This window comes from Mus caroli, unplaced genomic scaffold (assembly GCF_978045245.1).
Source record: "Mus caroli unplaced genomic scaffold, Mus_caroli_1 scaffold_5, whole genome shotgun sequence".
In the NCBI taxonomy this organism is placed as follows: Eukaryota; Metazoa; Chordata; class Mammalia; order Rodentia; family Muridae; genus Mus; species Mus caroli.
This window is the reverse complement of record NW_028227260.1, coordinates 95058160-95068655: the sequence shown is the minus strand read 5'-3', so window position 1 is coordinate 95068655 and position 10496 is coordinate 95058160. Positions and strand designations below refer to the sequence as shown.

Below are 10496 nucleotides of genomic sequence, written 5' to 3'. Positions count from 1 at the left end.
CCCAATGTCTTAGCTCCACCCTTTCCAGGCACTGGAGTGCACATGTTATTCCTATTAGAATAATAGGAATAACAAACTCCCCATATACCCATTACAGAACTCACCCACACATGAGAATGAAGAAAGACAGTAACAGGGTACGTAGAGTAGGGGATTTGCAGCACTGTCAGTCATACCTTTACACCCACTCCATTGTGGGGACTGGAGGTAACCAAGCCATATGTCCTTTCCCTCTTGGGCCCCTTCATTCTGCTAGAAGCAAGGATGCCAGTGCAGACTGTTGTGCAACTTCTGCCCAAACCAAATGCAGACCACTGTCAAATTTCCCCATATACTCTGGCCCAAGCTCGGGTTACAGGGATAAGTGTGCTTTGGGGGGCATAGGACCACAGGGCACATCATCAATCAAGTAGAAGTTGAAGAGGACAAGGGCTTACAGGTAGGTGGAAGGTGGGTGGGGTGTAGGAGGCAGAGGGGGGGGGATGCTGGACAGGCCTGGGCCCCTCCCTGATCCTTCCCAGTGCGCCGCTGGCGACAGAGCCCCTCCAGGGCAGGGGGCGGAGAAGACTGCCACAGGAGGGGAGGAGGCGGCCACAGCGAGGCGGTGGTGGAGGCGGGATTTGGAGTTTCCCTCGGCAGCTGCAGTAGCCGCAGCAGCCCCTAAGCTCCAGGCGAAATCGCCGCCTGGAGCTCTGGCGTAAGCCGGTGACAGCAGCACTTCTTACTGCCTGAGCTACGGAAACTTCCTGGTCACGATGCACAGAGTCAGGGATCAAGCTGAGGCTAGCAGAGGTGAGCAGAGCACGCGGAGCCATGCCCCACCCATCCCTCCTTGCTGCCTACCCCCAAGTATGTTCCTCCACCGTGGACCCCCATAGTCCTGCCAACCACACCCCAAAGACCCGGGGGCATGCTGGGGAACAAGAATCTACATGACCCATTTGGTCCTATGACTACACACCCCTGCCACCCTGCCCGTGCACCTTCCATGTCCCCTGCCATTTCCACCAGCCTCACCTCGCAGTCATGGACACACAGGTTTCTGTACTGTACATATCACCAGCTCCCTACCCCACCACTCACCACAATTCCTAACTCACCAACATCATCCCATACCCTGCCACGCCCCAGTACATACCCAGGTGCTGACACAGTGCCAACACATCCCGCGATGTCTGCACTAGCATACTGTTTCTCTCTCTCTCTCTCTCTCTCTCTCTCTCTCTCTCTCTCTCTCTCTCTCTCACACACACACACACACACACACACACACACACTCACACACACTATGCCCCTACCATCACAAACTCTCCATATGCCCATTACAGAACTCACCCACTTCCCGACAGTCCAGAAACACTGTAATCTACCCACTATAACACAAATGCATACCCCAGCGGTTGACACTCCCCAGTCCCCAGAACGATACCTCCAGCATCCCCAACACCCCAACATACAGAAACACCTGCTGGATTGCTAGGACTTTAGCATCCCGCTCCGCCCCTATCGCAACTAGCCCTCAACACCCCCTCCATGTCTCTGAGTCCCTCCCACCGCCAACACCTGGCACACAGACTCTAAAGGCTGCAGCATTTGGTGGCATCCCTGCAAGGCAGTGGCTTACTAGCTTGGGACACCCCTCCAGGTGCCTCCCTAAAAGGCCTTGAGATTCCCCAGAAACTGATTTGACCTCTTCTTTAAGAAATAAAGAAGGCACTTGAGCCTCAAGGTACAGTACTTAGATGTGGAGGCAAGGGGCGGCGGGGGTGGGGGGAAAAGAGGAGAGGAGAGGAGAGGAGAGGAGAGGAGAGGAGAGGAGAGGAGAGGAGAGGAGAGGAGAGGAGAGGAGAGGAGAGGAGAGGAGAGGAGAGGAGAGGAGAGGAGAGGAGAGGAGAGGAGAGGAGAGGAGAGGAGAGGAGAGGAGAGGAGAGGAGAGGAGAGATTGGAGGCCTAGCTGGGACCAAAGGGGTCCAGCGTATAGTGGGCTGTTTCTGTAAGTGTCAACATACACTATTTGTATCCCAACCTGCATGTATGCTTTATGAAGTGCTATGTGTGCTCATGAGTGTCTGGGAGGAGTGTGTGCTAGGTGGAAGGAAAAAGCAGGAGCAGCACCCTCCTGGGCTCCTTCGGGCAACAATTAGTTTCATTCATTCATGCCGTCTTTGTTAATGAGCATTTCTTCTGCAAGCACCCGGCGCGTGTACTAGTCCCTCGCTGGGGATCTCAAGTCAGCTTGGGACTGGGCACACACCGGTTCCTGCCTTGGAGGAACTCTCAGTCCCGCGAGGAGCTCTACTAGGAAAATCATAAGGCCATTCTCAGCGGAAAGTGGCTTTTATGGAAAAGACACTGCATTTGGTCTTAACGTTGTCTCTGGGAGTTGCGCTCCGGGCCATGTGACCGGGTAGGGACAACTGAAATCCTGCCACTGGGCCGGGCGGGAATCGCGCATTTTGCTGCGAGCAGTGCTGTTCGGGCATCTGGGGGACCTGAGAGCGTCCACAGCACGCAGTGGGCCTGGTGGGGGGAGGTTCATTGGGCTGGCCAGTTGGAAGCCCTGGGGCCCCCAGCGGGGGCGACAGTGGGCTCAGCGCCCACCCTGAGGCGAGTGGTGAGTGCTTCGCCTGACTCCACCCGCCAAAGGGGGACGGGAAGGGCCCCACGTGCAGCAGCCTTCCCCAAATCCTGTCCGCCGGAGAATCCAGAAGCAGGAGAGGGGCGGGGCCAGCGCTCCAGCAGAGGCTGCAGGGGGTGGGGGGAGGGTGTTACTGGAGGCAGGCGAGGGGAGGCCTTGGCTGCACCGAACCCTGCAGTGCGGGGGTGGCAACAGGTTCCCATTTGTCCTGTTTGCTGGCACTGCAGCGAGGCAGGCATTGGGCACTGAGCACTGACTTTGGAGACAGAGCATCAGTCATCCTCTCCTATCCTATGCTAGGATTGGGGTCTTGCCAGCAGGCGCCTGGGACTAGGTGTAGGGAAAATATTCTTCAGGTGTGGACAGGAGTGGAACTGGTTATCGATGCCTAGGCTCCCCTTTCCTTCATGGAGAGGTGCCTCTCTCCCATGCTCATCCTCCAGGGCAGTTCCTATCACTTCCTCTAGAAAGCCTACTCCGGAGAGCACACCTAGATTTCTGGGAATACCAGTATTTCCCTCTTGTTGGAGATCCTCCCTCCAAGTACACAACCTCCAGGATTGGGAGGGTAAGATACTGTCTCTTCAGCTGTCTGCATCCATGGCCTCATGCCACCACTAACTTGTCCACAACATAATCAAGCCCCAGTCAGCTCTTGCCAACACTTGGCATTCTCATTTTGAGAACATTCTACTAATGTAGTGACTGGGAAGTATTTCCCTATTTTTTGAATTGGCTTTCCTTCCATGCCTAAGCTTCAACCTTTCCCCATATACTCTTACCCCATCACATTCCTTCCTTTGGGCAGAGTATGCAGTCCTTGAGTTCCTTACCCATTTATCTACGGGGTCTTAACCCTTTGATTATTTTGTGCGAGCTTTATCTTATCTGTTGTGTGTTTTCCTTTAACACTGTTATTTGCTTTTCTTGGGCTTTTAGCAGAGAGAGGACACATGGCCAGATGAGGCTGTTTTAGAAGCCTCCCCTGCCTCTCCTTTCATTGTCAGCACTTATCACCCCGATATCTGGTCCAGTGCCTTTGCTTATTGTTAGTGTGTCCTGCTGGACTAGAACACCCAGGCAAGGAGAGCCCTTATGTGTCTTTCCTGTTCATCACCTGTCCAGTGGGCTGGCTGGAGGCCACCAGCCTTTGTGGACTGAATGGTGCTCTGGAATGGGGCAGGGTGGAGACACGCTGAAGTTTCAGAAACTGGGACAGTGACTTGTATAGTCATGACCACTAGAAAAGCCAGAAGGAGCATGGGGATTGGGGACATACTGCAGTAAAACGACTTCCTTCCACGTGGATCCATCCAGGGGCTTATGGGAAAGAGGCTTTGGGGAGGCGCCCCTCTTCACCTGATAAGAGCACAGTGCTCAGAATTCTTGCGTACCTTTAGCTAGGCCTGTACAATTGAAGCCCAGATGGAAATAGCACACCCAGGAGCTGCCTTGTGCCTTCAGTTTTTTAGTGGCAGTAAAATACATTAGAAGGCTCTGATTAGCCCATTATACAGATGGGGGCCATCTAGTTCCAGATAGTTCAACATTATTGAGTTGTTTGAGACAGTTTCTGGTTCTGGGGCTCTGGGCTTTTGTCCCCACCCCTCTTCCTGCTTCCAGGGACCAGACTGGCGCCAAGCAGGGGCAACTGCAACATGTCCCCTGCTGGGCCCCCGACCTGCCCTTGGCCTCTGCCCTGACCCTGTCCCGCCTGGGTGGAAGCCCTAGCTCAGCCTGCGGCTTGCAACTCCCACCAGGCTATTCCTTAGCCCTGGTTGGCTCTCCTGCTCCCTGAGCCCGCCCCACCGCCCCGCCCCGTCCCGCCCCTTTGAGCTGCTACTTAGTCGGTCCGAAGGCAGAGCCTTCCAAGGTGGAATCTGGATTCTGCTGCCAGGAAGCGGCCGGCGCACGAGTGGCGCGAGGCTTGGCTTCCACGTGCGAGCCTGCTCCACCACCCCGCCCTCTCCGAGCGCCCAAGCCTGGGGGATCCGTCTCCATGAACGATACCTACGCCCTGCCGTGGCACTAGCTGTGGCCAGGACGTCCGGGTGCAGTCGCCTGCCTCTGGATCTCGCTCCAGGTCTCTCCTTTTGTTCTCTCCTGGGGTGGGTAGGAGTGGGGCCGAGTCAGCTCTTACGGGACTCGCCGAGGCCCATAACCTCGGTGACCCTCTTGTTCTCTGGGTCTTCCCGGCTTTAGAGGAGAGCCGGGCCTTGAACCCAACTTCTCCACACATCCAAAATTGAACTTGGGGAGTGATGGAGATCAGAGCAAATGAGAAAGTCAGAAAAGGGGTGTGGAGGGAACTGGTTTTAGTCCTCCTAGCACTTCAGAGCCCGGTAGACGCCCAGCTATCTTTTGGGGTATGTCTCACGAAAACTCCATGTAAGCGGGGCAGGGAGCAGCGCCCAAGTGGCGGCAGCCTCGGGTCTTTTTCCAGGGGCGCCTTCCTTGGTGTTCTCACTGTGGGTGGAGCGCGAGGAGAGAAGCAGGCGGTAGAGGAATGTCCCTGCGGGGACACTGAAAGCCTGCCCTCAGGACAGGGGTTGACTTCCCGCCTCGGTAGCCTGATCCACGCTACAGGAGTAGAGACAAACTTGCCCTCACTCCGCGCCTTGCCTCTCTCCACAGCATCCACTGCCCGACGTGCAGGACGCTGCGCGACCATGGAGAGTCTGAGTCGGTCATGCCTGTGGCTGCGTCAGGAGCTGTCGTCCCCGCGCCCACAGCTTCTGCTGCTGGACTGCCGCAGCCGGGAGCTGTATGAGTCGGCGCGCATCTGCGGGGCGCTGAGCGTGGCCCTGCCCTCGCTGATGCTGCGCCGCCTGCGGAGGGGGAGCATGTCGGTGCGGTCGCTCTTGCCTGGGCCACCACTGCAGCCTCCCCCACCGGCCCCTGTGCTCCTATACGACCAGGGTAGTAGTGGCCAGTGCCATCGTGAAGCAGCGGAGGCTGAAGCGAAGGCCGAAGCTAAGGCTGAAGCGGAGGCCGAAGCTAAGGCTGAAGCGGAGGCCGAAGCTAAGGCTGAAGCGGAGGCCGAAACTAAGGCTAAAGCGGAGGCCGAAGCTAAGGCTGAAGCGGAGGCCAAAGCGGAGGCTAAAGCGGAGGCCAAAGCGGAGGCCAAAGAAGAGTGGGATGCTGACTCAGTGCTGGGCGTCCTGCTCCAGAAGCTTCGGGAAGAAGGCTACCCAGCATACTACCTACAGGGTAAGTGAGGGTCAGTGGTCTGAGAGAGAGAGCACTATGGAGAGGCCTCAGGTCAGGAGAAAAGATCCTTCTTTCCAAGGGGTTTCATAATTACTTTATCCTTCAGCAAACTCAATCTCATTTTGTCTAAAATATAGGGTAAGAGCCTCCCTCCTGATAACCTGCCCAACAGCTTTTGGGGAGGCAGAGCTGACCGTGACCTTGGGCAAGTCCTTCATCCCTCCAAGCCCATTTATAAGTCTGGATAATGGGGAGAATTGACCTGAAACAACCTGGTTCACAGGATAATGCCCCAAGACTAAGGGCTGCATTGGGCACTTACCAGCCAAAGAAACAGTCACAAATGCTGAGTGAGGGAGGATGGCTGTCTATAGCACAGCACATGTAGTTTAAACAACTCTGCTGGTTTATGTGTTCCCTTTGGCAATATCTGCAACCCCCACCCCAGAGAGCTGTGTAGTGTCAGCTCCCTAGCCCCAGCTAGGGAAACTTGGCTGCCCAGAGGCTATATTAAATAGTAAGACCTCGCCCTTCTTTCCTGACAGGTGGCTTCAGCAAGTTCCAGGCCGAGTGTCCTCACCTGTGTGAAACCAGCTTCAGTGGTCGTGCTCGCTCAGGCCTGGGCTCAATGTCTAGCTCAGTGCCTGTGGTGGGGCTAGGTGGCCTGTGCTTGAGCTCTGATTTCTCTGATGCAGAATCTGAGGCTGACCGTGACACCTTGAGCTGTGGCCTAGATTCTGAGAGCACCACATCCCCTCCAGCTGGGCTGCTACCACCCTTCCCAGTCCAGATCCTGCCCAATCTCTACCTAGGCAGTGCTCGAGATTCAGCCAATTTGGAGAGCCTGGCCAAGCTTGGCATCCGCTATATCCTCAATGTCACCCCCAACCTTCCTAACCTCTTTGAGAAGAATGGTGACTTCCACTACAAGCAGATCCCCATCTCTGACCATTGGAGCCAGAATCTGTCCCAGTTCTTTCCGGAGGCCATTGCATTCATTGGTAAGTCCTCCCTACTTTGTCCCTCTGTCCCTCCCCCCTCCACTCTCTCCACCCACCAGACTGATTCTTGGCCTCTCGTCCTCCTCACTCCATTCCCAGAGCCCACGTGACACTTGGGGAGGTGGGGGTAGAGCGCAGGTCAACTGCCAGTGAGAGAGATCTTTCAGATATGGTCTCGGCAGGGTAGGGGGACAGTGATGATGATCCCAGAAATTCGTTTAGTTTTGGTCTCATTCATGGTGACCCTTAGGGGGTGTCTCTGTTCTGTCCTGTTTTACCTAGATGAGGCCTTGTCGCAGAACTGTGGGGTGCTCGTCCACTGTCTGGCAGGGGTCAGCCGCTCTGTCACTGTCACCGTGGCCTACCTCATGCAGAAGCTTCACCTCTCACTCAACGATGCCTACGACTTGGTCAAGCGGAAGAAGTCTAACATCTCACCTAACTTCAACTTTATGGGGCAGCTGCTAGACTTTGAACGCAGCCTGCGCCTGGGGGGGAAGCGCTCCGGCGGGCGGGGCAGTGGGGGACCAGAGTCCACCGTCTCAGACCCACCTTCCTTCTTTACTACCCCTACCAGCGATGGGGTCTTTGAGCTGGACCCCACATAAAGCCGCATGGAGCTGATGGGCTGGTCCCTACTTATGACCCCTAGTATTAGCAGGGATGGGATGCAGCCATAAGCAGGGAGAGGGAAAAGGGGAAGGGGGGAGGGAAAGCTCAATACCTCATGTGGGAACAGAGTAGAAACCTGCCCCACACACTCAAGGCCAGCCCCAGATTCTATTCCACGTGCCTACTGGTGGGCCCGGGGCTTCGGGCCTGACCCTCCCCGCTCTAGAGCGGGGCCATGCTCCAGAACCTGCCTCTTCTGTGACTGTTACTTTCTTTTTTCAGGGTGGGAGTGGGGCTTCCTATCCAAGAGACCATTCCAGATTGCTGCCTGGGCCCTGGCCCTTCTTGCTGTTTCATCTTCAGGAAGAGTGTATCATTCTTTGCCACAGGAGCCTGCTCTTGGTTCCATACCTGTCCCCAAATGTCCACCTGTGGGAGCAGACCTGACCACTTTGACTGGTGTAGACTCCTTCCTGCTTCTCTCACTAGGGCTTAGACTTCTTAGAACTGTAGGGTGTGAACCCAGAGACACAATGGCTGCTCTCCGCATCCACAGGGACAGCCTCTCTGGGTGGCTTTTTGCTGGGCAGTGTCACATGGGAGGGCATGGGCCTGGGAGCCAATGGGCGAGATCCCAGCCACACATCTGGTGCCCTGACTGTTTCTTTCCTCCTCCCCCAGATGTCTTGACAGGATCACTGAGACTCTTTGTGACTGAGGGTGGTCAAACTGCCACCGGAGGAGATAGGGTCTCAGAGCTAGAGCTGAGGGGGAGGGAGGGAAAGATGAAGGCCTCAATTTTGCTACTGTGAGTCTCACACAGCCACTGTTGGTTTGGGGGGCAGGGAAGGGGCCAAGCTGCAGACACACATGGTCATTCATTGCAGTCCACACCCCGTTGTACACTCTGTGTGTGTGTGTGTGTGTGTGTGTGTGTGTGTGTGTGTGTACACACACACACACACTAGCCCACTCATACTCAGCCTGGAGCTGGCAGTACCTGTGGCAGCAGGACCATCTTGTCTTTGTTTTTGTAATCCACATCATAATCACATTCTGTCATTGTTACTCCTGAATAAACAGTTTATTTAAGGTACTGAACAGAGAGGTTGTTGCTTCTTGGACTCCTTTGGGAAGGGAGGGAAAGGAAAGGGAAGCCTGCCCTTCACCGATTCATCGTTCCCCATCTATGTACACTGCCTATTGGCTACCAGGTCTCTCGCACACACTTCAGGAAGCTGGGCACAACCAATGAGCCAGACATGAAGAAAGTGCATGTTTGCAGCTGCATTTCCAGAGGGGAATGGGATACAGGGTGCGGCCAGTACCACAGAGTGGGGAATCAAATGCTCCAAATTCAGTCATGACCCCCAAGCTCTGAGTCAAAGTTGGTGGCCTGCATATTTTGCTGAGGGTGCCTAGGACTTGAGGGAATGGACATGGGCTATGCATATCATACAATGTGGAATCAAGGCTACAAAAGCCTGGGCAAAGGTAGGAGGAGCCCTAAGGCAAAGTGTTCACTGGCCCATCAGAAATGTTAGGGAGAGCCTACATCACTGGCTCATCTAATTTTCAGGTAGGGCTCCACTCAACACTGCCAGTGCCTTCTCCTTGCTACAGCTGGCAAGCCTGGCAAGCTGCATTTTCAAAGCTTCGAGATAAAACAGAAGAGCAGCGGCAGAGGGTGGGCAGAGAGCATGTAGACAGGAGAATGCAATGGAGACTTGGCTGTTCTAGTCAGGTTCCCAGTTAGCACAAGGAATATATGCGGCAATATGCTTGTAGAGAGGGAAGATTGATTTTTGCCTCTCATTTCAGTGATCCAGGCCATGCCTGGTTGGCCCCTTCACTCTGGGCCTGTGATAACGCAACACCAAATGGTGGGACTGTGTAATGAAAAACAATTGGGGGCCGGGCGTGGTGGCGCACGCCTTTAATCCCAGCACTCGGGAGGCAGAGGCAGGCGGATTTCTGAGTTTGAGGCCAGCCTGGTCGAGTTCCAGGACAGCCAGGGCTATACAGAGAAACCCTGTCTCGAAAAAAAGAAAAACAATTGGATGCTTCATTACCAAGAGGGAAAAGAGAGGAAGAAAAAAGGACTGGAGTCCCCCAAAGACCTTTCAAGACTATACCTCAAACAAACTAAAGACATCTCCCCTCCCACTGGGTCCACTTCCCAGTATATATACCACCTGAGGGACTAAGTCCTTAAACATGGGTTTTGGAGAGACATTCAAGATCCCAATTGCAGCAATGGTCTTAGGAACCTTAGGAACAAGATGTTCAGGTAGCACTCCTTATCCAAAAGCCCTGAAATGTGGGTCAAATTTAAAATCCTGTGGCCAAATGCCTGAGCTGATAAGAAAATAAGAGAAAGGCTCTGAGACAAAAGAGAGAAAAAAAAAAAAAAAACACCAGTGAGCTCAAAACTGCCTGGGTGCACAGCCTGGGACCAGGAGCCTCTACAGGAATGTAGCCTCCCATACCTGTTAGTATATAAAACTATGAGATTATTTTTATTTCTCTCCCCTCTCTGGCATGGTCAAATGCAACCCCATCTGGCTTCGAATTTACTTAATCCACTGTGAGGCTGAGGGTACCTTTGAACTTCTGATTCCCTTGCCTCCACCTCTCAAGTGCCAGAAGGACAGGAAAGCGCTACCACCATAGCAGTCAAAGTGCTGCTCTAAGTCACTAAATTTATGGTAATTTGTGACAGCAGCAAATGTAATAGATGACCTCGAAAAATACACCTAAAGAAACAAATGGCCGGGAGTGGTGGCTCACGCCTTTAATCCCAGCACTCGGGAGGCAGAGGCAGGCGGATTTCTGAGTTCGAGGACAGCCTGGTCTACAAAGTGAGTTCCAGGACAGCCAGGGCTATACAGAGAAACCCTGTCTCGAAAAACCAAAAAAAAAAAAAAAAAAAAAAAAAAAAAAGAAACAAATGAGTATGCATACTTATCTTGAACTTAGATTTGGGTCAAAGTTGAATGAAAATAAAAATAGCGCTCGCTAATTACCAGGAGAAA

General features: G+C 54.0%; 1 protein-coding gene across 1 annotated transcript; it reads left to right on the top strand.

Moving 5' to 3' along the window:
- The first annotated feature begins 4524 nt into the window (after positions 1-4524).
- Positions 4525-8520, top strand: Dusp9 (dual specificity phosphatase 9). Its single transcript, XM_029472996.1, has 4 exons — positions 4525-4721; positions 5273-5848; positions 6394-6849; positions 7132-8520. The coding sequence occupies exons 2-4, from the start codon at positions 5308-5310 to the stop codon at positions 7455-7457; spliced, it is 1323 nt and encodes a 440-aa protein (XP_029328856.1). The 5' UTR covers positions 4525-4721; positions 5273-5307; the 3' UTR covers positions 7458-8520.
- The last annotated feature ends 1976 nt before the right edge of the window (positions 8521-10496 follow it).